Source organism: Crocodylus siamensis, chromosome 10, assembly GCF_052110815.1.
Source record: "Crocodylus siamensis isolate JL-2025a chromosome 10, ASM5211081v1, whole genome shotgun sequence".
NCBI lineage: Eukaryota > Metazoa > Chordata > Crocodylia > Crocodylidae > Crocodylus > Crocodylus siamensis.
The window spans coordinates 60,756,143-60,783,707 of record NC_143404.1 but is presented as its reverse complement, the minus strand read 5'-3'; the positions used below and the strand labels follow the sequence as shown (position 1 = coordinate 60,783,707).

The 27,565-nt window shown below is 42.5% G+C and overlaps 1 protein-coding gene across 2 annotated transcripts in view; it reads right to left on the bottom strand.

The window, feature by feature from the left end:
• Positions 1-793: 793 nt before the first annotated feature.
• Positions 794-27,565, bottom strand: part of PTPN1 (protein tyrosine phosphatase non-receptor type 1) — a 55,629-nt gene continuing 28,857 nt past the window's right edge. Inside the window, exons 2-10 of one of the 2 annotated variants that reach the window (XM_090065029.1) lie at positions 17,538-17,628; positions 16,462-16,562; positions 13,671-13,769; positions 8,641-8,778; positions 7,417-7,626; positions 6,287-6,448; positions 5,354-5,589; positions 5,025-5,138; positions 1,588-1,721 (exon numbers count right to left, since the gene is read on the bottom strand). In XM_090065029.1, the coding sequence (XP_089921155.1) occupies positions 5,069-5,138; positions 5,354-5,589; positions 6,287-6,448; positions 7,417-7,626; positions 8,641-8,778; positions 13,671-13,769; positions 16,462-16,562; positions 17,538-17,628 (1,107 nt within the window). In that variant the 3' untranslated portion in view covers positions 1,588-1,721; positions 5,025-5,068. Of the gene's footprint in view, positions 1,722-5,024; positions 5,139-5,353; positions 5,590-6,286; positions 6,449-7,416; positions 7,627-8,640; positions 8,779-13,670; positions 13,770-16,461; positions 16,563-17,537; positions 17,629-27,565 lie in introns of both variants that reach the window. The other variant, XM_090065028.1, reaches the window with a different exon arrangement.

Below are 27,565 nucleotides of genomic sequence, written 5' to 3'. Positions count from 1 at the left end.
TGAGCAGGTTTAGTGCAATGCGAGCTTCCAGTCACAGCTCTGCTTCTGCACCCCCCTCTTCCCCTAAATCTTGACTGGCAAACCCTCTACACTATTCAAACCCTGGGCTTCTCTGGAGTAGGAGCTACCAGTCGAGCCAAACTGTCAATCACTTTTGGTGGGGTACAGTACGAATGGGGACAAAGCCACCAGTCTCTCCACTCACTGGACTCTAGCTAAACTAACTCCCCCATCCTGCCACCTCCGCAGAGCTGCAAGACTTATGCTGTATGTAGGGGTGCAGAGGTGAAAGTACACAACTTCAAGCCAACGCTAAAGCCAATATTGAAATCTTTGCTTTTAAAAAAAAGCCACACACAAATGCTTGCATCATAAGCCAACTGGTACATTCAGACCAACACATTTGCTGTTGATCCTAAGAAAGCTGCCGTGGCATTGACTGCTCTGGATTTATTGAAATACTCTCTCAGCCATTGCTCATGTCACCCTTGAGGCACCATGTCCTCCCTCTCTCGCTGGTGCACAAGGCGCACTACTTGCCAAGCAGATTTAGAGTGAAACTCCATTTTACATTCTAAATGGTGAGGTTTAAAAACTAGTCCTTTGAAATGCCAACTGAACAGCTGCTGGATGCTGGTGGACATGGCTTGATTGAATTTCCTTTCCTGGTCCTCTCCCTCCCTGCCTCTTCCCCAAACCCAGAACATAAAAAGGTAGAAACAACTTTACAGAAGATGGTACAATGTGAACAGGCAAATGTGCAAGTCAAGTGCAACAAAAGAATTGAGGGGAGTTAAAGTTATTATTATTATTTTTCTTTAAAAATAAGTCTGACATGTTGGGATACCCTGAGCAAATGCAGAAGCCTGTGTTTATCAACACATGTAAAACGAGAAGCTATTTAAAGAACAGTTATGCCAAGATGAAAGAGATCAATACCACAGGCACTGCCCACGACTCAGTCTTTAATAGATGAAGCAAGTCAAAAGAGAGCCCTCCCCCTTCCAAAAAAGTTTACATTCTTCAGACATGTGGGTTTTGTTTTTCCTTTTTTGGGAACTCGGTAATAATATAAATCACATATTTGGTTACAACACTTGGAGAGTACAAGCAAGTTTCACTTGTGCCTAGTTTTTTTTTCTAAAATAACACAAAGAAAAAAAAAAGAACTGGCTTTTAAAAAAAGGCTAAAAACAACAATGTGTTGTAATTCTATTATTCCATTTTAAAAAAAAAAAGAAAGAAAAAACACGACTATTTGGCATTTTCTCTGCTTACTCCTGAAGATTAAGGCCCTGAGATTAGAGTATTCTGTTCTTGGGACCACAGGGCTAAATGAAACCCTAGTGCATCAATTCTCTTTAAGCCCTAGCCAAAGTTCCAGCCTTTCAAACTAAGTTCTATTTCCATCGAGACAAGGCTCAGATGCCTCAATTAGCGCTTTCAGATAGAAGCGGATTACAAGCCAGTCAAAATGGTGGTGTTCACACACTCAATCCTGCTGGCACATCCATCAGTGAAACCATACCCGGTAGCAGAGGTAAGCTCCTGCTGTGAGGACAGTGAACATGCAGATATTCATTAGAAAGGGCTTCCAAGTTGTCATCATGTTCTCATCCTCCTCTTCTATGTTTTCCAAATTCATCGGCTCTTCGTTGCGACTTGAGAGAGAGAGGTGGTCACCAACAGTTCTCCTCCGAAGTTCAGTGTCTTGACTAGTGCTGAGGGATGAAATAAAGACACTGAGTATGGGATTCAAGGGAGAAGGTGGGTTGACGCTGCCCCATTCATTTAGACCGCTCCCCCCCCCCATAGAAACTTAGACCTCCTGGTGAAAAGTGCTGTGTAAGAATTGATGTTCAAAATGTGTCGTTAAAAAAGGACAAATACAGGCTTTCAATTATACATTGCATTTGACATCAACTGGCAACAACCAGAGTAGTAAATAAATTGGACCTGATCCCTGATGGATCTAACCCATCCTGTTCAGGGTTTCTGCTCCAAGCCCAGGAGCAGGATTACCTGAGGCGTGGAAGTGAGCATGCTCAAAACTCTTCTGTGCAAGGGGAAGGGGAGGAACAATCGTGGGCTAAAGGCATAAAATGGCACCAAGAGGCTCCACCTGCTACCAGTGCAATTATCAGAGCAGCAATCGCAGTCCTGTGGACATCAAACTGAAGTTGAGGGAACCTTGTAAAGTCAAAATTGCTTGGTACAGCTTTAAATTTGGTCTCCTTTTCCACATGCATTAAAATCAATTACATCATCATTACTTACTATTTTTTCCTACAACTTTAATTTTTTTGCATATAGGAAGGTGCACAACCTCAAGTTTTTAAAAAAAATTAATATCATTATGAACATGAATATCATTGTGTGGCATTTGGAGACCTGAGTGTTACAATCCAAGTAGTCTGAGCACATTCAATTTTTCAAAGGCTAATCTTAGCCATATTTGGCCAGATTTTTGCAAGGAGGACAAAAAGGGATGCAGTCCTGGCCAAATATCAACCTGTAGTCCAAAGCAGAGGTGTCCAATCTGTGTGCACTGTTGGCAAGACATTCTCCCCCCACTCCAGTTTCAGTCTCAGATATGGCTGAATCAGTGTGGTTGAAGCTTTCTAAAAAGGGTTCCAGGTCACATGTCTGTCTGTTGGAGGCCAAATTTCCAGAGCAACAGTTAAAGTTTGGCAAAGTTGCAACTGAAAAGAAGACCGACCCACAATAGCAGCTTTTAACTGCCTTGATAAGCAGTGCAAGCAGCCTCATCTATAATAGTGCAGGAGACCAGTGATAACCAGAACAAAAGACTGATCTTGAGGTGAAAGTCCTGGATGGGGGTCTCCGGCTGCAAGTCTTAGCCTTTTCTAGATTTTGTATAATCCAAACAAGTCACTCTCTGCATCTCAGTTCCCCATCTGCAAAATGCTGTCAACATATCCTTTGTCCTGTACACCAAGGTTCAAATGTAAGAGCCATCTCTGGGTGTGATGAGCTTATCTACACAGAACTGGGCAAAGAGTTTAAGTGATTTATTTACCGAAAAACAGTTCCAGAGAACTGATGAGAAGGCAAAAGCAACTGGGTGGATTTATTCTCCTGTTTCAGCTGTGGGCTCAGTAAAGGGCACTGAAATCTGGATCTTCCATATCCCAGGGGAGTGTCTTAATCCTGGACCTACGAGACTGCTGGGCAGAGAGGGACAGCAGCACCCCCTCCTCATGAATGTGCCTGGGCATTCCTGACTCTAGCTTCCATCCCAAAACTTTTTTCTCCATAGAAAAAGTGCCTGGAGACAGAACATTATTTAACCCACATTGAGTGATTTTTTGATTTGCCAAAGAAGCCATAAAAATACTCTTCTTTCAGCCTGACTCAATTAAATACCCCATCCCCCAACTTCTCAGTTCAATCAAACTGAAGTCAATTATTTGCCTGGCTCCGGACTGCTGAAACCAAGGGGGCCTGACCAAAGTTGAGGCTTCTAGTCGTGACTGCAATATTTAAGAGTATGCATGTGTAGGGGGGAAGATAAGGGACAGGTGTAGTTAGAGCCAACTGACAGAAAAACTACTAAAATCTCTTCCAACTTTGTGGCTGGAAACTAGAGGCTGGTATTTCCAGCACTGCCTTGGGAGCTTTGAACTGTCTAGGAACTGATCCTTTATCTCCACTGCTTAAAACAGGAACCTTGGACTTACCCCTTGACTATGGCCACTTGCAGCAACCCCCGATCCCTTAGTCCCCGACTGGGTTTTCTGACTACCCTGGACAAGACCGACAGGGGCATGTTACTATTCAGTCCACTAAAGACCAAGGACCATTCATTCCAGCAGATTCTAGTCTTATCATGCAAGATGTTTCTACGTTGTAGTATGAAACAGCAGTGACATCTAGTGGCTAAGCACACGAGCACCTCTGGGTTCTCCACCCTCATGATTTCTTTGTTACACTCTCCATTTTTGCAAGTTTATAGAGTCTGAACATTTTAGTCTGGGATGAAAGGCAGAATCATAGGGTTGGACAGGCTCTGGGGGAAATCACTCATTTCATCCCTCTGTACAAATGCAAACATGCCGTTCCTGAGCCAGCCTAGGAAGAGGCTTACCAGCCTCCTCTTGAAAACCTCCAATGAAGGAGGTTCTGCAGCTTCCCTATAGATAGCCTGTTCCTGACAGGAAGATGATAGAAGTATTTTTGAAGGAAGTCCAATCTAAATCTGCTCTGCTGAAGAAGTTTAAGCCCATTGCTTTGTGCCCTGCCCTCTGCAGCAGAGAACAATTGTTCTCCCTCTTCTTTACAGCAGCCTCCTTTTCTTCACACTAAACTTGCCTAGTTTCCTCCATCCTTCTTTTCTATTCACCTCTGAAGCCTCCTCAGTTTCTCCAACATCCTTCTTCAAATGTAGGGCCCAGAATGGCACACAACACCCCAGCTGACCTAGCCAGAGCTGAGCCAGTGGTACTATCACTTCCTGTGTTTCATGCTCTACTCTTTTAAAGGCAGCCCCAAACTACATTTGCTTTTTCCACAATAGCATCAGAATAAATTCTCTTCCAGAGATTCCCAGTCATTGGATCAAATAAAACTGATCTGACATATAGCAAAAAACAAAAGTTCCCCAGCATGAAAAACTCAGGAAGGCAAGACAAAGACTGAGTTCATCCATCTGTTAAAGGTGAAGTGGTGATTACATATTTTGGAAAACTTTTGAGAAGTAGCTCCCATGCTGTGGGCATTATGATTATGACCAAACTGTAGAAAGTAGCAAAATGTTTCAAATTTCACTCTCTCAAAAAGAAGTTTACCTAACAAACAGGTAGTCTAGCTACAGAAGTCTAACATTACATTTCACGTGGCTTAAACAAACATCTTAAAATTGCAAGACATTTGCAAGATGTGTTTAGACTACTAGATTCTTCCACTCCTTTGCGTTTGAGATTAGCTGGTTTGGCTTTTATAGCTGCAGAGCTGACAACACCCCTAGCTTGCGGGAAAGCTCCTCTAACCATCCCAGCACTTACTTCCACAAGAGGCTGAACTATTTTGTCATTGTGCCCCTCATCTTTCATCTCATTCTAGCAAGAGAAATCAGGTGGGTCCTGCTGTCTTTTTTCTTTCTACCAAAGGTCCACATGCTGTTTTGGGTGAGAGAGAGAAAGCACATTGTAGACTTATTTTATAAAGCGTCTTGTTATATTGCAGTATCAAGTTTCTCTCAAAAGACGTTTACCTAGAACACATGGGTGGTACAAGTGGCGACTTTCTGCATATTCTACATCTGGAAATCTATCATTCAGGTTTTTCAAAACAGATGAAAAAAAGTGCAAGCCAAACCACTAAACTGACTTACCTGTCTGTGTCTGGCTTTACAGATGAGCAAGCTCTGCCATCAGGAACCAGCTCTTCTACAGTGCTGGTCATACATCTGACCTCTTCCTCTACCACCTGATGCTTAGGGAAGAACTCGGTGTGTTCATGCATCCTTCCATTGTGCATCTCTGAGGTTCGCTTCGGGGGCCTGGGCGGTGGAGGAGTATGTTCTGGTGGTGGATCCAGGTCTTCATTGGAGAGTTCTTTCCACTGTTCCTTCATAGGAAAAGTGGCTTATTAATCTTTGCTGTATTAGGTCCTTCTATGGAAGTTATTGTCATTGACACGAATGTGTCAGAGGTCTTCTACACTGGTCATTATTTTACTTTCAGTATCACTGTACAGATGTACTCAAAAAGCCACACAAAAAAACAGCCCAAGCCCAAACCACATGCAGTGCGCCCGAGAGCCTGGCCACACATATGGGAGACATTAGCTGTAAAAGCTAGCCATTTTAATTTGGCACTTTACCCATGTGAAACTCTTAAAACAGCACAGAGTGGGATTCATGTTACTGGAGTTTTGCTTACAAATAACAAAAAACTTGTATGCTTTAAAGCACTCAAATACTGGAACTATAGCAGGTTAGAAAACTGCTATCCAGCCACAATGGATGATGTTACAAGACAACAGCACGAGGCTAACATGGCGAGGCCAATGTTCTAGCTCCTTCTCAGACACAGCTAATTTTCCATTGAACAGCACCTATTCTGAATTGTCTGCACCAACCTGAACACACCAGTGCAGGTAAAGACTGTATCCAAGCCAGAAGAACAATGCTACATTGAAGACTTTAATTGTATGATGGTCACAAGGACAGTACTGACCAGTTCAGCTTTGAGTTGTACAAAATGCTTAGGTTTTAGATCTAATTCAACTATGTAAGAATTGATTAGGAAAACATAGGACTCACCTGCACTGAAGCATCTCCCATAATGAATTTTGCTCCTTCAATAACAGCTAAGTAAGAGAAACGGAGTTGATCTGCTGTCTGTATGAGCCCCATTCTATACTTTCTCATTTCTAACAAAACCTGCTTAATGTCCACAGAAGAAGGATCTTTCCTCTTGTCCATCTAAAAGGAAAAGATTTGAAACTTGCTTTACTAATACTCACCCTAGCCAGTTTCAAACACAGCAACTCTTTTGTAAACTGGATTTCAAAAAAGTGTCCCCTGATTAAAGAAATAGTAACAAAAGACTAGCATGTCTTATGTGCCTTCAGCCTTGTTCCAAAAGGCTTGGGGATGCAAGGAATGTGTGGGATGTCCAAGGCTTTGTCCTTGCTGCTAAATAAAGAGTTTTAAAATCTACAAGGAAACCAATACACAGAAGGCCAGGTACAGAGATTACGCTTTTACTGGAATAAAAGTGATTGAAAACCAGCCTATACCTGAAACGGACTAGTTTTGTGTGCCAAACTTGTGTTCTATACTCACAGACTGGTTTAAAAGTGGCAGAACCTGGTCTAAGATTTGTGCCCCCGCACCAAAAGGCGTATGTGTGATCTGTTCACTATCAAATTTAAACTACACCACTTCCAGAAAACCATGTGCCTTGGATTGATTCTACCTCAGATTTTTTGAATGTGTGTGTACCTAGCCAAAAGGTAAAGACTCTGGAAAACAGGACTGCTCTGGTTTTATGGAGGTCAGCGTGCTACTTCTAGTCCCATAGTTAACTGTCAAGTTTACCCCCAGGTAAAACTAATATTTCATCTTTACTGTACCCTTGTCGCAGGATAGCTCAGTGTTGTTCCCTCAGCAATAAACATACTCTCTCTTAGCAGAGAAGACAAGGCCCAATTTTTTCAGGTCACTAATCTGAACCTGTGACTTTTTTCCTTCACTCTCACAGTGGAAATAAAATAGTATGTAAGTTATAAAAATGAGAATGAGACATGTCTAGGAACAATGCACAAAGCAAACAGCATTGCAAAAAGAGAAATGTTATGGCTCATTCTCACAAACAGCAAATACACCACTCTCAGAAAACTGAGACAGAAAATGCCTCTTTATCTTCGTTTGAAGGAAGTGATTCTTACCAAAAGAAGACATGTATCAACCAAACAAAAAGTTCCTGATCTCCCAATTCCTGCACTACAGTGCACCACAACAGGTCCATGCTCCAGGCTGAGTGATCCAGACTCTCTCACTTTGAACAGGAAATTAAGGAATGAGGCAGGAGACTCTGGAACGCCAAAGTCAGGCCATGTTGTATAATGAAAGTGCAGAATTTCTCTCGTTTCTTGTGTCTGTAAAAGACGACAATGCCAGGCTATGAGACTCTCTAAAGAAAAAATTCAAAAAGTTGATTTAAAGCACAGCTGCTACCTGCAACACACTAATCAGGAGAAGATTATCACTCATCACCTACTCATGTTCCTAGCAAGGAACACATGTTTAACAAGGCAGTCTACATTTGCTTGCTTTTAAATAAAACTTCCACATTGGTAAAGTGTTTCCACGCAGTTCAACATTAGCTGGGGGGGGCGGGGGCGGGCCAGGAATGGCATCATAAACATATTCTATGATTCCTGGGGAAGCTTATGGCAATGACTTCCTCTTTAAATCTTACCTTAAAAACCGTTCACTTCAAATTTTATGATGGATTAAATCCTATAGCTCTCTCTTGCTCCATTACAGCAAGCTTCCAGTCTCCATTCATAAGGTAGTTAGCAGGAATTCTTGCTGGCTGCTTTTCAATTGCAATCCTTTCCTTTAATTCAATCTATTTTCCTATGAAATCTTCCCAGTCTGCATTTAAGAGTGGCTGTACCCAATTTTAAAGCACTAGATACCTATAAAGCATCATGAATGACTCTATATTCTTGTGATGGTCTTCTAAAAATATCCAGATTTTTTTAATGTTTTGTACAGAGTCTAGTACCAAATTCTAGATGTGGTACTAGACTCTAGTGTAGCATGAATTAAGATAGTGTTGAGTTTTTTTAGTCTCATGAATAATTAAATACATCAATTTGTTGAAATTTCATTTCCCCAACACTGAAATTATATGCTGGACCAAAAAAAAAAGTGTTCCCTGCTTGCACAGGTGTGAGCAGGGAACACTCAAATCTAGAGCAGAGTTCACCAGCATTCAGGAACCAGAGGACAGAACACATGGAGAACCACCCTAGAGCCTCGCAGGTGCATACCCCTTGCAACCTCTTAGTGCACAAGACCTTTACAAGTTGGAGCAGCAAATGAAGCTCAGTGAAGAGGAACAAGGAGGCTGCTGTTTGGCTGGTAAAGCGTCCTGTACTTACTGTAAGGTTTTCTAATTCTAGCTGTCGTACTGTGTAATATGATTTTATATCTTCAGAGATCAAAGTTAACTTCAAGTTTGTGTCTTCAAAAAGCATTTCTTTCTCTTCTTTTTGTGGCCAGTATTGTGCGCATTTTACCTAAAACAGCAAGTAAAAGACTGTTGAGCAGAAGTCCCCACGATCAATGTTCAAGGTTAGAAACAGGAATGTGAAACAGAACAGAAATGTTTCCAAAAAACATGCAGTACTGAGAAGGGCTAGTTCTCACAGGAAAGAACCTCATTTCCAACACATTCTGGACCTGCTCCCTCAGCTCAGCTTTCAATTTTTGGCCCCCTGTTGTGTCCTGGGAGTTTCCCAGGTACAATGACTGATGAGTTCTTCCTCTTCTCAGGTAGGGCTAATGGGAAGGGAGTACCTCAGTATTTATTTGGCCCTGGATCAAGCTATTACCCAGAATTATCTCAAAAAAATAAATAAAATCAGGATTTTAAGCCAGCAGCACTTGCAAGTAATGGGGATGGAAAGTGTAATTGGACTAAACATCAAGGGATGAGATTTGCACAGGGAAATGTGTTAAAAAAAAATCTAAAAAAAATATATCTATCTAAAAACTGCATGAAAGCTTATTCATGGAATCCATAATGCTCTACATAAAGGGTTTTCAAGCTTTTTTAATAAGTGTAACCCTTCTCTCTTGAAGTTCCAGCTCAGGTACCCCTTTGTATTTTTTTTTTTATTTTTTTTTTAAGGGGAGGGGGCAAATAGAAGCCCCTGCAGTGAGGGAGGGAGTGGGGCTTCACAGCTGGGGCACAGTGTGGGATGGAGCTGCAAGTGGCTCATCTGGGGGACACGGGGAAGGGGTGGTAGCTCCTGCTGGTGCATGTACCCTGGGAGGGCATGGGGGTGTGCTCCTGGATCTGTGCACAAGGGGAGGGAGTGGGGCTGGGACTGGGGCAGGGGCTGCCCAGCTGGGGTTTGGCACAGGACTGAGCCATGCAGCGGGCAGCTACATGCATCCCCTGGAGGGCATGGGGGTGTGTGCCCCCGGATCTACGTTGGGGAGGTGGGTTGCCACTGCAGGCTGGGGCCAGTGCTGAACTGTTTCTGGCGGTGGCTGGGCCACGCTGCAGTTGGGGCAAGCAGCAGCAGCGCTGGAAAGAGGTCATTGGGGGTGGAGGGTTGGTGGGGGGTGGCTACAGCAAGTCCTGGAGTGGCTGCAGCCCCCCTGTAGCTCCCTCCATCGCTCACCCCGAGCACAGCTCAGCCTGGCTCAGCCCAGCACCTGCCAGGAAGAACCCAGCTCAGCTCCTGCCAGCAGTGGCATCCTGCCCTGCCCCGCACAGATCGGGGGCACATGCCCCGTCCTCCTGGATGAGCCGTGGTTCTGCCCCGGCTCCTGCCGCTGTGTAACCCCGGATCTGTGTGAGGCGGAGTGGGGTGGGCTGGGCTGGGCTGCACTGCAGCTGTGGCCAGCACGGGGCTGTTCCTACTGGAACAGGCTGGGCCAGGCTGTGCTGGTGACAGGTGGCAGCAGCACTGAAAAGAGGGCTATGAGGGGAGGGAACTATAGCAAATTGAGGGTGGCCCCCCCTGTAGGCCCCTCCCAATGCTGCCACCACCCACCCAGAGTCCAGCCCCCACTGAGAAGCGCTTGGCACAGGCCTGGCCCCAGACTGCAGCGGCATCCCACCCTGCCCCATGCAGACCCTGGGGCACCCCCCCCCCCCATGCTGTCCCGGGGTGCATGCAGCAGTGGGAGCCGCCCTCTGTGCAGCTCAGTCTGGTGCTCCGCCCCAGCTGGGCAGCCCCTGCCCTGGCCTCACTCCCTCCCCCCATGGCTGGGGCCTCAATTGGCCCCCTCCCCTGGCTCCTTCCCTCACAACTTACTTACCAACCAGACCCAGATGCTGTCCTGGCCACCTGTGTGCTGTGCTGCAGCTATGTGCATGCACACAGCATTTATTGGCCACATTAGGTCTGAGTACCACCCCCAGGATCTTTTTTAAGTACTCCTAGGGGTACATGTAGCCCTGGTTGACAGCTCTACATCTACTATGTTAAATTTACACCCCCCCCCCCAAAAAAAGACTACTGTATTCAGTTTACTATCACAAAAATAAAGATAACTATGAGATCATTGTGATTACATATGGCATAGCTTAAAAGTTAACATTTTAATCCATCTAAAAACAGTTTCTGCACACATTCCTATTACCTAATTTCTGACTGTACATAGTAATTTTCTCAGTAATAATTTTCTAGGAAACCAAAGTTCTGTAGAAATCGTATTTACATGTTAGAAGCTTAAATGAGTCAGTCAAGTACACAACTAGCGTGTTTTTAGCTCAGCAGAAAAGGGGAATGAAACTACAGGATCTTGTTTAGCAATAAATACAAGAAAGCCCGCAACCATGTTTATTAGGACCAATGCGTGTCTATGGATGTTATGAAAGTTGACAACTGCACTGCTGCTTCTCAGGATCAGACACAGCTCCTCTGAAGCAGGATTATGAGCTGTGCTCATTCCAAACCCATGCTTGCAGAGGAATGGGTTGCTGCGTGCAGCTAATATGCCTTGTATACATAAATAAAACCACCTTCCCTTGAAAACAGAACACTGAGAAGAAAGGGAAGCTAACTGAAGTTTGTGTTGATCAAGAATAAGTTATATCATGAAAAGGTAAAGTGTTGGAGAACCGTGCCATCCATAACAGGACGTGTGATAGAAAAGGGATTTTAACCTAAGAAAAGTTGCTGACTTTTTTTTTTAATTACTAAAACAGACACCATTTTTATTCACAGACCCTGAAAGAATCTCACATTTTTTGTCAGGTTTATAGATATACTTTCATTGCTTCCAACTCTTGATCAATCCTGAGCAAGAGGATACAGTTTGAGGTAACAAGAAACATTATATAACAACATTTATAAGTGTAATCCTCTACAATTTCTGCATTAAAGCCTTCAAGGGGACAGTTAGTTTTATACTTAATGTCTGCACCAAACAGCTCTGCAAAGATTTAGCCCAGTCCTACTGCAACCTCCAGCCCCTTTTCCTCCCCACTGCTCTTTGTTGAGAGCATTCACAATCAGTCAAGGGATCTTGATAATTCTTCACTTTTTGATCAAAATTACTGGCAATGGAGAGAAGGAGAAGGCGCAAGAGTGGTTGGAAAGAGCAGCATGATTAAAAACAGTGACTATATATTACTTTTCAAGGTATGTTTTACTAGTTTTACATTACTGAAGCAAAAGAAAGATGAAAATCAATTAAAAAAGAGCTAATCAGAACCCAGCTCATTGCACATGGGTGTTCAAGGCACTTGGGAATTCCTGCTTGGACATGCATCATAACCTACTTTCCACCTCTGAAGTACAAAGGAAGGTGACAACATGCAGCTTTATCAGATTTTGGTTGTTTCTGTATCCAACCTATTCAAAATGTAGTCCAAAAAAAAAAAAATCACCAGGCACAAGTATGATCACAGGATGGAGCTTCTGGCAAGAGGCACAGCTACGGCAGGGAGACATGGTCATCAAGGGGAATTTAAGAATATAGGGAAAGAGAAAAAAAATGGCAGTATGCTATCCATTAAAAAAAAGTTGTGGACAGTGATACTGGTCTGCTTTGTAAACGGATCAGAAGTGCTCTACAAGGCAGTATTAAGCACCTCCCTTGCATCATTCTGGCAGCAAAAAAGGAACCTTTGAAGGGTACAGAGTGCATCTACAGCTATTTTAATAGCTGTAGAAGTCCCTTGATTATGCCAGTAGAAAGGGCCTAATTGCGAGTGAGAATCAGGGACAAAGCCCCATCCACTGGCAATGAGGAACTGCAGCCATGTGTCTAGATTACCAGGGTTCATTCAGGAGTGAAACCACATTTGTTTAGGGTATAGGTGATCATACCAGTTTCAGTCCTTAGCTCAGCTCAGGTCATAAGAAATCAGGACCTCCTATTCCAAACCTGGCAACTCTCTCACTTCCAAGTTAATCAACATCTGTTGGCAGGTATCTAACTTCTGAAACCTAGTCACATGTTGTTGGATAAAGTTCTATACATGCCACAGGCACCAACTTATTTTTGCCAACAGAGGCCTAAGCTGATGGACGTGCCCCCCGCCACCCCCACATTATGTGGGGAACAGGGTGGGTATGTGGGGAAAAGTGGGTATGGGCACAGGCTACATGTGGGGGGCGGGGCAAAAAGAGGCACAGGCGATGTGGTAGGAGTTGGGGAACACATCCTCCCCGAGTTTTTGCACCCACAGCAAACCATGGGGTGCAGACCAGCTACAGGCAAGATCCACCTCTGCAGCTGGGGGTGGGGGACGGGGGGGACAGGACCTGGCACAGGAGGGAGCACCAAGGCAAGGTAAGCCTACCCAGGAGCAGCAGGGGCACAACTCCATGGCCACCGTGCCTCACCTTGGTGGCCATGGAAGTGTAGTATTCCCACCTGTGCCAGGTCCCGCCTGCTGGGCTGTGAAGGCAGTTTCTGCCTGGAGGTGGATGCAGATCTTGTGGGAAGGCACATGCCCTCCTACTACGTTGCCCTGGCCCTGCCTCTGCCCCACTGCCTGTGGGCTCCCCTCCCCCACTTCCATAGACTTACCTGGAAGGAACTGCTCTCCACCACTGCTTGGCTGCCATGTGCATGGGCACATGCAGATTCACATGGCTCCCCCTGCCTCTGATGGCCCTCCCCATTCCCCCCACCCCCAAGAAGCTCCTTGCAGGCTGGAAGTCTCCGTTAAAGGAGAAAATCCACACTTTTCTGCAGTGAATGGAAAACCCGGATCTCTGGCCTCAATCATTGTTCCCAAGAAACATGACATGTTTTTCCTCAAGTTTGGGTTTTGACAAGTCTTCCCAAGGTGGGGGGCAGGGCCCTCGGGCCCCCCACATACTCTGTCCCTATGATACATACATTAACCCCTCCCATGACATCATACTTGTTTTTAAGTACGTATATACATGATAAGCCCACACCTCTGCCTATACCCAAAAGAACTCTAAGTACTTACTGATCCCTTTTCCATCACTCTGTTCAGCATGACAACACCACGGCTTTTCTGTTCCCAAACCATCTCCCAAAAGTGACCACAAGTATTTGGCAGAGGACCCTGCAAGAAAGAAATCTTCAGATGTAAGCACCATTTTCTGCAGAAAGTTCTAAGCACTGCCCCAGTAAAGATTACCTCATTGTATTGCCTAACACAATGACAACAAGCGACTTCTCATTTTAAGAATGTGAAATGCAACTGAATAGGCTTTAAGTTTCATCTTCTCACAAGCTTCAACTGTGGTAAATCTGGTTCCCACATAAAACAGGAAGAGAGAAAAGTGGTTGCATTTGCAAGAAGAGAATTGGGAGAGAAAGAGTGCCGAGAGAACTTCTTCAGGAAAGATGGACTAAGACTAGTGGGGAAATAATCCTGCTCAAAACACTTGCTTAAGCCCCATTGACCAGGCAAGTGTTTACAGAATTGGGCTGGGTAGGTGTGCATGTGAAGAACTTGCTAGTAACAGCTCTTGAAAGTTACTGCCTGAAGTCTAGTGTAAGAGTCATTCAAAAGAATAGATTGATAATTCTGGATTGCTGGAAGGCTACACAAAAGTTACTTCCTGAATACTACTCTATGGACAGTCAAAAGGGAAGTCCCTCTTCTGTAGAGCTCAAAGCTTTCTATACAAACAGCATCTTCTCTTGTGGTTAATATGGCCCTCCATCCCAAAACTAATGGATCTATGCAGTATGGATCACATGAAAACACTGCCATGCACAGACCCCAGATTTCCTTGATAACCTAGACTAGCAATCATGCAGCTCTGATTTCCAGCACACCTCACACAGCTCAAAGAAATGAATGCAACTTGAGTCTTGGAAAGAATGGCAAGGGTTGACAATGATATTTTGTCCATTTGACTGCATTATGGTTTAGACAACTATTCTACTAATAATTCTGTCTTATGATCTTCATAACCTTGAGTAATAAAATGGAATTGAGCAATGTATTTTCTTTCCCTAGGGGCACACAGGGTACAGAAGATCCCAGTTAACTAGAAGTTCTCTAAAATTTCTTGGCCCGCTTCTTCCTTCCTGTTTCCAGAAAATAAACATTAATCTGTGGGGCAGAACTCTTGACTTGCTAAGAAAGTAACACCCATTTCAGTTCATCTTTATTTAGTTAAAACAGGAGAAAGAAAAAAAAAAATGTATATACACACTTGTTATCCCAAAGAAAATGAAACATAAGTTTAATTATATAAACAACATTAAAAGCAAACAATATCTGGCACAATTACTAACTTAGATTAGGATGTTATGGTAAACAGACATATTTAAATTTGTTACATAATTAGCTATGGAAGTTAGAGAAAGAAAATCTAAATATTTGTGTTATAGTTATTTATTTTTTAAACTTCCTCCCCTCCCGTTTTGAAGGTCTTAAATGAAATGTGTAAGAGAAGCAGCCCAGTCTGACCTCAAGAAAGTAAAAAGCAGGGAGGAATCTAAACTCCACATTGGAGAAGCAGTGTGGGGAGCAAACTATAAAAACTTAAAATCTCAGTCAGCTGCTTCAGTATGGTAGAGCTCCTCACTCTCTGAAAGCTTTAGGAAGCTTATTTCACCAGAGGCGTGTGCACTGCTTTTTGAGGACTGAACATTTTGGAGTCCTTAAAACATGACTATATTTTATAACTATGGGTATACATCTGACAAAAAGAAAATCCTTTGTATATTTTTTATTTATACAATGTCAGTCCTATTTAACTTAATACAATCATACCCTGCTTAAGATCAGTTATGTTTACCCTCCCAAATAGATTTCCAAATCCTTGGTATTCAGACTTGCATTTCTTTTGGTGCGTGTAAAGCTGTCTTTGTGGGTGGAATTCATCCCTGTACGGGCAGCCAGCATTTCCACTAGGATTCGAGGAGGCTGCGAGGTGCACAGGCCTAAGGGCTAGTTCTCTGCACAGGGTGAATTTCATCCATCTGCATAATTCCATACGGTCCCAACGTGCACAGCAGTATTTAGCAGACCAGCTGCTTCAACTAAATTGGGAACTCAGATGGTATAACATGGATGCAGTCTTGAACAAACTACTACGTACTCCCTCAACTATAAGTTCTGGAGGGAGGACTGAAGATGGATTGCACTACTGGCAGGAAGTCCCTCAATATACTGTTCATTAACCTGTAAACTATCATGTCATTAGTGAAGTGTGCATTTAAAGAGAGAATAAGAATCTAGTTGTTTATGTGCAATGTGGTTTCACACATTACAAAAACAAGATTATAATTAAAAACAGAATGGGTACATGCAGTGGCTTAATATTTCTTGTAAAAACTTAACTTGCATGCTCCTTTGCAGAGTACCTGAATATGCTAACTACATAACCTTAATGCCAGGCACTTTAGTTTAATAGAATAAAAGCGAGATTTGACTTGTTTTTAAAAATGTTTGCTTTAAAACCTTTTAAAGCAAAAGTGATTTTCCCACAATAGGCAGGGCCATCCTGGCGTGGGGATGAATCGGGGCGACTGCCCCAGGCCCCAGAGAGCTGGGCTAGCTTCACATCTGGCTGCTCGCTTGCCCCTACTCCTGCCGCATCCAGGCCCTGCACAGGCTGATTTGCCCCAGGTCTTGCACCCTGCCACAGTAGCCTCTGACTACAGGTGTACCTAATAAGATCCATGTACAATATAAACTGGGCCTCCCTAGAGCCAAAAAGTAACCTCTGGGGATGCTCGTTTGAGAAAGAACAAAGATTTTATTGGTTTTAAAGCCCCTTCCCCACTTCAATTACCTGGGTAAGGATGTAGCTCCTTTGGGCCTCTTCCATTTTTATCAAACTGGCGTTGATATAATCATTGTCACCTTGGTGTAGTTTAATTCGACTGTGATCAACTGTAGTACAAGGAGAAAACACTAGTTAATGCCAGCCTAAATAAACACAAATTAGGATCTATTTCATCAAATAATAGGAACAAAATGTTAAGACTTTCTAAAGAGAAATGAAATAGTAATGGAGTATTGCTCTGAAAAGTTCTTTCATGTACTCAATTTTTTCTCACCTCAACTGTACTCAACACCTACTGCAGAGATCAAAAGAAAAGTACTACAACAGGGCTCGTGCTGCTCTTCAGTACAAAAGGCTGCAATACTTAAGGAACCTTCATGGATAAGAATTTCCATATTTTTAGGGGAAAAAACCCCAATTCCCTCTGAAGGGGAAACCAATTAATGTTACTAAGAAAAATAAAAGCTTAAAACTGATCAGTAAGCAAAGCTGTGTGCAACAGTAGTTTCCAGTGAATGTTCAGGAAGGCTCAACTGCTTTAGTTGCTGATATAATGATATGCATTTTCCAGTATGTGAGAATATGGACCCATCACGAACACCATCACTTCAGAAACTGAAGCCTCCTTCAACTGAAAGGCCAACTTCTCTGGTTGCATTTTCCCTTTGCACACAGAGAAACATTCCATGCTAACTGGTAGCACATTATAGAAAAATACATATACACACAGCAATGGAGAGGACACTCAAGCAGCAGCAAATCTGTACTATCCTCAGTCTTCGTTATTCCAAGGATTTGACAGTAAGACCACTAGCTTCCTGCGAAGCCTTCTACTCATGAATACTGTAATTATTCAGTATTGCTGCAGTGTAATCGCATGACAGACTGCACGAAAATACAGTATTAACATAGCTAATGTTATTAGAGATGTTATAATGACAAGATTTCAGTCTCGGATATGCATCCTCTATTAAAAAAAGAAAAGAAAATGGGAACATCCATCTAAATGCCTTTTATGTAGAAAAGCAATTCTATAAGGTTAGCAGTCTGTTTTGAATAACTGAGAAGAAAGGATTACTTACAGGGGCTGACATCTCTGTACCTGTTTCGGGTTTTGTTTTTGGGATGTTTGGCCACTTTACATGGAAAGTCACTGGCTTCATGCCTGATATCCTGCAACAAAGGAAATCAAGTATTTGAACATGACAGCAGTTTGCAAAAAAAAAGCTTGCTCTTCAGATGGGGAAGAGTTGCATGTGAAGTTTTTTCTCTTCCTACTTGACACCTTAATAGGCTCAAGGGTTTTGGACAGCAAGTGTTTTGAAGAAAGTAAATGAAGAATGTTTCTTAGAGATGACAGACACCAACCGATTACCGGATGTGTCAGTATGCCAGCAGATTTACTTAAATAGTAATGCACAATCTCTGTTAAGTGTAAGGGCATTTGACATATACCAGAGTCTCTACTCCAGACACTTCACCTGATGTTCAGATGTACAACATTATATAAACATTTCCACGATTTCCCTCTCAACTCCACATTAAAAACAGAATTTATTAAGAAAGTCAGAAGTGGCTCTGTCCTTTAGTATGCTGTCCATAACCAATTCATATGCATGAGACAAAACCCCCCAAACCAAGCCACTGTCCTCTTTGAACATAAATACAAACTTACAGAAATCAGAACTTGCACGTGGTATATATGCAAGTGTACAACCCTCATGATGGTTGGTACCAGGAACTTTAGGAGGTGAAAACATGGTTATAGATTTACTGAAGCAATGAATGAAAACTGCAGGATACCCAGTCAAAGCAGATAGAGGGGAATTTGAATACAGTTAGGATTAATTTAAAGGCAATCCAAAGAAATTAAGCAAGACATGAGGTTAAATTCACTCCTCCCCAACAGGGTTGAGTCAGCTATAATGATTTATGTCATTAAGTGAGGCTGAATTTGATGCTGAGCAACATATAAGCTCACATTAAATTCTTCTGTCTTTCTATATAGTCATAGTAGAGATTTAGGGCTAGCCTCTTAGCTGGTTTGAATTGGTGGAGCTCTCAGACTGCAGTAAAACTACACTAGTTGAGGATTTGGACCTGAGCACATACTTGTATCTGCAGAAGAAAGGGATGCAGGGAATACGGAGAAGTACTAACCCACAAGAACATTTCTGTTTGAAGTGGTTTACCAAGCATAGGCATTTGATTCTTCTACTTATTTCTGCTTCATACATAGATGTTGCATATGTTGAGTGATGATTTCTATTTTACATGTACTTACTCTAAGTTAGTACTATATTCTGAAATAGCTCCTTGCTGAACTAGGCCCTGACATCAGCTGCTAGTCTTTTTATAACACAACACATGGTCTCCGCTGATGGCGGAGAATGTGGTCTCATCTTCAGCAGCCTAACATCTTTGGAACATGAAGTCCCTGGAAAGGCAGCCTCAAACATATCATTGCTCATGAATTGGTCACCTTTGTATTTTAGCACACCCACAAGACTGGGATAGTACAAACAGACAAAATAGGACATGACAAAAGGGTTTTAGACCTTTTTGTAAGCTTTTACTCATGTTCTTAACAGAGCCTGCCTAATTCTTTTTATGCACAAAGAAACCCATTCAGTGTCCACACACCCTTCAAGATTTTTGCTTTTGACATCGGATTGGACCGTGTTATTGGAAAGCCATAAAGAATCCCATGACAGTCTCAGCTTCTTTCTAAGATGTCCTTAGAAAATTCTAGCGAGGCAACAGAGAAGTAAAGGAATTTTGATGCCCAATGTAAGGAGTGCAGGCACTCCTCAGGACCCCATGGCTGAAAGCATCAAGAAGGCAAGGTATTTAGTACAAGTCAAAAACCAACTGCCTGTCTGCTTGGGGTAGACCAATACTTTGGTATCCAAAGACTCGAATTTTAGAAATATTCAGATGGCTAAAGCTACCAATAGGCGCATAGTGGTCCTCCCTCCCAAGAAAACCTATGCACTGCATTGTCTTCACTTTCTTTGAATTCCAAACCTGTGTCAAAACCCAGAGGGGTTGGGGGTGGTGCAGGTGCTAAGGCGCATCGTTGACAATCTACAGGTTGCAAGTGTGATGCCACAGCAGGAGCACTTATGGCATGGCCTGTCAGATTCAATGAATCTGCCGATTCTGCTACATACCTTGTCACAAAGACACAAAAAAGGAGAGGAAGTCAAAACCCAAGGCACTTCTGCAACTGGTTTCAATGAATCAACATTTGTCAAAATGTATTTTTCAACAAAACACATTTTGTTGTAGGCAGGGTGCTGGAGGTTGCCTTGACAAAAGCTCCAAGAGGCACACAAGGTTTGATTTCTAAATACTGTGACCTGCAGTCAAATAGTACATTTTAAAAGGTTATGAAATGCATGGATGTGGTGGCCAGATTTGTGTCTGACAGAATGAGGCACGCTTGTCTGGCCACCGTTAGAAGATGGCAGTGCTTTTCTTACCAGAGTGGTCATCTGATCATCCAACAGTAACAAGGAATCCAAGAGTATTTCCATCTATACATAGACTTTGCTGGGAACCTCTATTCTATAACCAAAAGGTAACATAAATAACAACAAGGAAAAATACAAGGTAAAATAACAAGGAAGCTTTTGCTACTGACAAGTCACTGCACTACATGGAGTTAAAAAAAAAAAAAAAAGCTCACACCTTCAGAAACTTCTGATATTTGCTGCTGCCAAGATACAGGGTGTCAGACTACAATAACCACTGGTCTGGCATGTTATGGGAGTTGCAAGAGACATGGTGATCTTTCAATAATACAATCTGTCTAGGAAGTGAGAGCAAAAAGCAAGTCATGCAAGTATTATGTTACCGAGTGACCTGAAGTTAGTGACATTATGACAAATGAAAGTCTGGAAGACAGACAAGGCGACTGATGAGGGTACTTAGCACCCTCTTGAATCATACTCACATAGCTAAGGCCCCATCATTTAAAAGGAAGCATGACATTTCATTTAAAATGTCATGCAATACAAAACCTAAAAGAGGAAGGGCTAGAATTGAGGTCAGTTTTCCAAAGTTAAATGCTTCTGTTTTTCAGCATGACTCATTCAATAGCACTCATCTTGCGGGTTTAAGTCCTGTATCCAAGTTAGATATTGCAAAGCAATAACTCAGGGGTTAGGAAGAAGTAGTCTGCTGATATGCTGGCTTTCAAATGAGACCAATCAATTTTTCCCTGCTGTTTTCTGGTAACAGAATGAAGTTAAAGTTCTTTCCCTGTTTTTCAAGAGGGAGGTGATCCTGAATTATATGAAAGGTTGATTTGGGCTTAGGACTGGGGGGAAAGCGGGAAGACAAGAGCCAGATTTCCCCCCCCCCCCCGCCACCCTTTCTTGGGTCCCATATTGAGTGCCCACTGTCCAGAAAAAAAAGTAAAATAACCAAATATCATAATTTATCTGTTCGGAGAAACTTCATGAAGAAGTGACTTTGCTAACCAAACTGTGCTCCTTTTAAATTTTAGGTTGCCAACTGTATCTCTGTACTACCTTTCATCCTGTAAACCAGGACTCTTGATATTATTTCCCTATTTTTAATGTAGGGCAGCTGAGATGCAGAGACTAAGCAATACATTCAAGGTCACTGCTAGGTGCAGAGCAGGGAAGAGAATTTAAGTTTTCTAGTCTCTTCTTCCAAATATCAGATGTTGTTAGTCTCATGAAGCATGTCTTCCAAGAGCAGTCATTCATGCACATATTCCTACTTTATGGCAATGCAAGTTCTTTGCAATGGCCCACACAACATATATACCAGACTGTGAACTTGACACAAAGCCCAAAGTCACCAGAAATACCCACACTGACTTCAGCAGAGTTCTCAGGCCATAAGCTTGAGGCAACCTTGATTTCGTTTTATTTTACAAAATTAGTGCATTGTAATCCATTGAGAGAGAAATACTTTTGGTCCAGCTGAGGACAATCTCCCTTTCAATATACAGATGCTTTCTTGAAAGGGCAGGACATTAACTGACATATGGAAGTTAAATGGAGAGCTTTGCTTTCTGGGATGTTTCTGTGCTGGATGACTATATTCACATATAGTCAGTTCCTCCTGTGATGGCAGATTGGTTGTAATTTCCCCGCCCCCCCAAAATACCCAAAAAACAAAAACAACAAAACCCCAACCTCTACACAAGACACCTACTTTGCTTGACCCTGTGACTGGAAAAAGAACACCACCCCCCTCTGCCCGTGCATCAGTTACCAGCTAAAATAAACTTACACTTAAAAAGGAAAAGAAAAATAGTGTAAGCTTGGACAAACAAGTGACTATTAAAAGGAGTTTAATAAACTGCAATCATACACTTCAGCATGGTTTTCCTAGAAAGCCCCTCACTAATTCAGCACTATGTGGGCAATTTGAACAGGCTGCAATCGTGCTGCATAAGCCACACTTCCATGGCTACAGTCAGCTGGCAGCAGGTGCTGAAATGCAGACAGGAGAATGTAAACTAGACAGGTTCATGCCATTAAATTATGTCAGCACTTCAGAAAGGGCTTAAAGGAAACCTGCACCCATTTGGGTCACATCAGAAAGCAAACAACTGAAACCTGGGGGAGTCATATGCAGTTACTATTGAACTATACTAATTATATGTAGCATGTGCATTCATAGAAATGTAACCACACAAAACCTGCAGTGCCCAGAGTCTGTAACAACGTACCACAGAACTGTTCTGGCCATTTTTCTGTGCCGTTTGAGATGTGGCAGACCAGATGTTTCATGGACAACCTTAAATCTGGCATTTCTGAATTCTAAAGTTCTTGGGCATTTATACATGTACCTCAGTCTGCTACAGCACAATGGAAATCCAGCACATCAGAGCAGACTTGATTAATCAAGTCTGCGAAGCATGAAAGCTGATGTGCCCAGTGCTGCGCTGCATGAATTTATGCAAGTGGCAAAACGTGCATCAGTGGACAGAAAATGCGTAGCACTGTGCTTTTGAACTAACCCACCTTCAATGTGTTTTAGTTAAAAAGTGCACCGCTGCCATATTCTCAGCACTTACACTAGTTTGCCGTTTATACAAATGCACATGCTGCAGCACCAGCACCGCGTTTAAAAGTGCCCAATGCTGTGGCACATGCACGTGTACAAATGCCTCTAGACTTTACAGCTTAAATTGCATTTTCCCCCATAATGTTATAATATTAAACGCACACATAAAACCGCTGTAGAACTGAAGTCAATGGAATGACAATAATTTATGTTAGTGTGAAGATCTGACCATTTGTGTTAAACCACTAGATAGACAGACAGAAGTGGCTCCGAAAGCTGCTCTAATTAAAGTGCCCAGAGCATCACATGGATCAGTGTCCCCATGCTGAAGAATGACAGTGGGGGCGCATTAACTAAAGCTTGTTCAAGCTTTAAGTTAGTTTAGTTTTAATTAGTGTGCTGGAGCAGACTCTTTAAAGTGCATGAGAGCAGACTCACTGCATGTGTATAGGGGCCCTATACTTTCAGAATGCAAACATTTCATTTGTCAAATTTTTCTATTCACTACCTTGGTGTTTTTTGGAAGTAGTGATGAATGAGTACCAGAATTCAGAAGGCTGCTTTTCTAAAACTCACCAACATCATAGGAGCTTTACTATCAAGTTATAGGGCACTTTAATTTAAATAAGGGTCAAAATATAGCCCAGCATTGAAAATTATGACCCAGAACACAGGTTCACAAGAGGTAGCAGCAACACACTGATAAGATATTCCAAATAGTAAGTACATTCTATCCAAAAACAAAACAAGTTTTAAAGAGAGAGCAATGCAAGAAAAATACCATATTTACTTGAATACAGGCTGACCCTGAATGTAGCCAGGGACAGACATTTTACACAAAAACTGGTTTAAGTAATCAGAAACTGGTTTAAACCTGTAACAGAATAGACATTCAGTGCACATGAATTAGTCTGAAAGTGGTCAAAACCAGTTTGAGATAAACCTGGTTGAATGTAGTATCAGACCTAACTGATTTGGGTCAAACTGGTTTATGCAATGTCTGTCCCAGACCCTTCCCTAGTTTAAGTCAAATCAGATTCCCCCAGCATGCACTTTGTTTGTGCAGGCCCCTCCCCTTTGCTCCCTGGCTAGAGCTCTGGCAGAGACTTGCAGGCACAGCAGGGTCTACCTGGCTTTGCCCTGCCTCCTTCCCCCCCACTTGTTGCTTAAGCAGGGATCCCTCCCTCCTCTCTCTCTCACAGCACAGATCATAGCCAGCATGTGGTATGCTAGCTAATGAGAGGTGTCTGTATAAGGCAGACAGGACAGGGGCTGCTAATGGCTTTTTGGAGCTAAATCAACAGATCAGGTGATGGTGTCCCTGCCTTGGTTCTTTTGGAAAAAGCTGTTTAAGAGGAGCTTGAACTAATGAGCGAGGCTGTTCTCTGGCAGGGTGCTAAAATGCTGATAACAGAGCATTTATCAGCTTTCTTATCAAGGCGGGTGGGGGGGGGGAAATCCCTCCCTAATGAGAGCGTCCTGCCAGGTCAGCACTGTGGAAGCAAAGAGACACAGACAGAGATTAGTAGATTTAGATTGGACATCAGGAAGACATTCTTTACAGTGAGGGTTGCCAAAATATGGAAAGGGCTTCCAAGGGAGGTGGTGCTTTCCCCTACCTTGGAGGTGTTCAAGAAAAAAAGATTAGCTAAGCACCTAGCTGGGGTTACTTAACCCCAGTGCTCTTCCCTGCCTAGAGCAGGGGGTCGGACTCTATGATCTACAAGGTTTCTTCCAACCCTAGAAATCTATGAATCTAGGAGGGCTGCTCTAGCAGTCCCTAGCTTCTGACCTGAGCCACTGCAGGCATGTGCCTGCATTTTTTCAGTCCAGAGGGGATGTTTGTGTGGTTACAAACTGATTCAGCCTAGGCAGGTTAGACTAACCTATAAAGATTGAATCAATTCAGGCTCAGGTTTTTTGAATGTCTGTCCCTAGCCTGTAAGAGTACCCCCAGTAAATAGATTCTACACACAGGAAGTGTATACATCAGTATGGAATCTAACTGTTGGAGGATCATTTACTGCAGGTTGTGGCAGGGGGATGAAATGATGAAGGGGGCAATAATGGAGCAGGTGGGAAATAAATGAGGCAGGCAGGGCGGAGGCAGTGGATCAGGCAATGAAAGAGGCAGCTTGCCCCTTGCTTTCCCTCCCCTTCCCCCCCTCACATCAGGCTGCCCAATTCCCTTCCCCTCTTTCCCCATTTCTCCTCCCACCATGCCATTTCTGCTACCCAAAAACTTCAGGTCCCCACCTTCCTTCCTCCCTCCCATCTCCCCCCTGCCTGCCCTTCAATCCCACCCCCACCCTTACATTTGCCTCACACTGGCAGACTCTGTCCCTACTGCAGCTTGGGACATGGACTATAGCTCCATCTCACCTTGTAGCAGCACAGAGCCAACACTGCTGTTCCAGTCCCCACCCAGCCCCACCGCTGTCTCATGCTTGATTGTCAAGTGTGGGGCTTCCCACCCTCCAAGTCAAATGGGGTAGGGAACCTTGTAATCAAGTCAATACGGTAATTCAGCTTCATCCCTTTGCACGCCTCTGCTTCCTGTTTCACAACTAACTGCTCCTGAAGTGAGTTTGAGAGAAAAATCACTGGAGGATGCAGAGACTGAAGAGACAAAATGGTTCTTTGTTGACAAGTACTTTTGTAAAAGGAAAAGCCTTTGCTATTTGCAATATCAAGCAAGAATCAGAGCCAGGAAATAAACCACAGTCTTATTATAGTGTCAAGATATTCTGAGTCACTTATTCACCTCCTATGCAGTTTAGAAACGGGAACAAATCATGAAGATTAAATCCACATTTTAAAATCCCTAATGGTGAGTTCTTCAGATCTGGGATATTGGTTCAAATCTATCCTCTACTCTATTTAGTAGATCTGAAAATCCAGATGTGAATTTGCTGTATAGGCAGACATATATCAGTGCATTCAGGAGCTAAATACACATCTTCCCATTTTATAACATGATGTTTGGAATAGGAAAAAAATATGGACTGGAAATATTCCCTTTTGTAGCCCTCAGAACATTCCAGCTTTTTATAACCTTATAATTTAAAAGTTCCCCAACTACCCAGTATTTTCATAGTTTCATAGTTGTTAGGGGCTGGAAGAGACCTTATAGATCATTGGGTCCAGCCCCCCAGCACTTGGGCAGGAAAGACTGCTGGGGGGTCAGACGACCCCAGCTCATAAGAAAGAGCATCTCAAGCAACAGTCCTAATCAAACGTCAGCCTTCACTGTAACTTTTAGAAGAGCATTAAAACAAAATATTCTTCACAAACAATTTGCAATGACGTGCTTGAGGGGAAAAACACAAAAGAAAAAACCCACTGTACACAACCAACTACTAAAAATTAAAATGAGGAGTACTGGGGGGGGAAGCATCAATTTACACCTTTTAAAACAAAACAAGATCTTTCTACTGCACAATCATGTCTGTAATTTTTCTAGAGCTTGGACTGCAATTCTGCCTGGGATAACAGGATTGGAGATGGTCCTGGAACAAACAGAACTGCAATTCACTTGAAAGGATTCTGCTGACATAACTGATGAAGAGAGCGAGCAAGCTGTGAACTGACTTCATCCCTGTATTCATTCAGGGTCATCTATTATTTTAGTGCGTACACACAGTTCACACACCTGTTGAAGTTAAATGCACATAAAATGCACTTCACTGAAAAGGTAAAAGAAACGGCAAAAAAATGAAGTTTAGGACTTCACCTTGAAAAATCTTTAAGGCATAGTCTCTACACTAGTATAGAACTGAGTCCCAATTTCACTTTACACAGCAATCAAATGAAGTGGGTTTAGACAGTTAGGACCAAAAAAAAAAAAACAACAACAAAAACAAAACAAAAAAAAAATTTTTGATTAAAAGTTTCTACCAGGTAGACTATCACCTTTTGACAATAAGTGCATGAAAAAACAACAATCAGTCCACGAAATAGAGAACACCTTTCATCAGAAACAATTATCTTGATCCCATACTTTAAATATTTTCTGACCTGACAAGTCAGCTGAACTGTGTGGTATATGACAAAGGAAGTTTCAATTATTTTTATAAATGTATGCATATTTTCAAAGCCACCACATTTTTAGAAAAGGTTTAAATTCATTTACACAGAGCACAGAAGTTGGGTCACTATTCACTTTTTTACTGTATCAATTGTCAAAGACATCCTGAACATCTAAAGTCCACTGCAGTACAAGTTTGGCTCATAAAAGAAAAACGTCAACTTCACTTTATAAAACTCTACAGTGGTTCCAAGTACAGAAATGTTTAGTCTTTTAAAAGTTTAAAGATAGCATAATCTTTTAACTGTCCTACAGCAAGGACAAGAGCCGGCAGAGTCAATGTCATGAATCCTATACAGTTTCAATAGAACAATGTTCATAGATGTTTTCATATTTAAAAAATGCCAAAATTTGAAAATTCCTGACCATATATATAGCCCATTTCTCCTGTGCAAACCCCGTTACAGGAAAGAAACATATATCCAGGTGCACCAGGGTTTAAAGAAGCCCATGGCACCCAAACGTTCAATGTTTCAAGTATTTACAGTAGCTAAGGACTCGTTTTAAAACTAAAAGCAGAGAATGAAATACTGTGAAGGCCCGAACCAAACCTTGGAGAAGATTAATGGAAAGACGCTCTGACTTAGTGGTGCTTGGATCAGGTTGCATGAACTCAATTCAACTCCTACTGGGATCAGTGATTTGAGCACTGGATCTGACCCACAATCTAGCAAGGATTTGCATGGCTTGTTAATTTTTTCACACTAGAAGCAAGAGTGAAGTGAGCCTATGTTCGAGTCATTTACAAGGTAACTGAGAGCTCTACACATTCATTGGAGAAGGGGACAAAGGGAAGGGCAGAGGTAAGTAGAGTAGAGATCAGTAAGTCAGTTATAGTCAAGTTATTCTGCATAACCAAGCCCCAGAAGCCGTACTGCCCAATCAATAAAACAGTGTAATGAACTGTAATTCTATCAACAAGAGACAAGGCCTCTACTTCACAGTATGGCAGAGGAACAGTAATTTGAACAT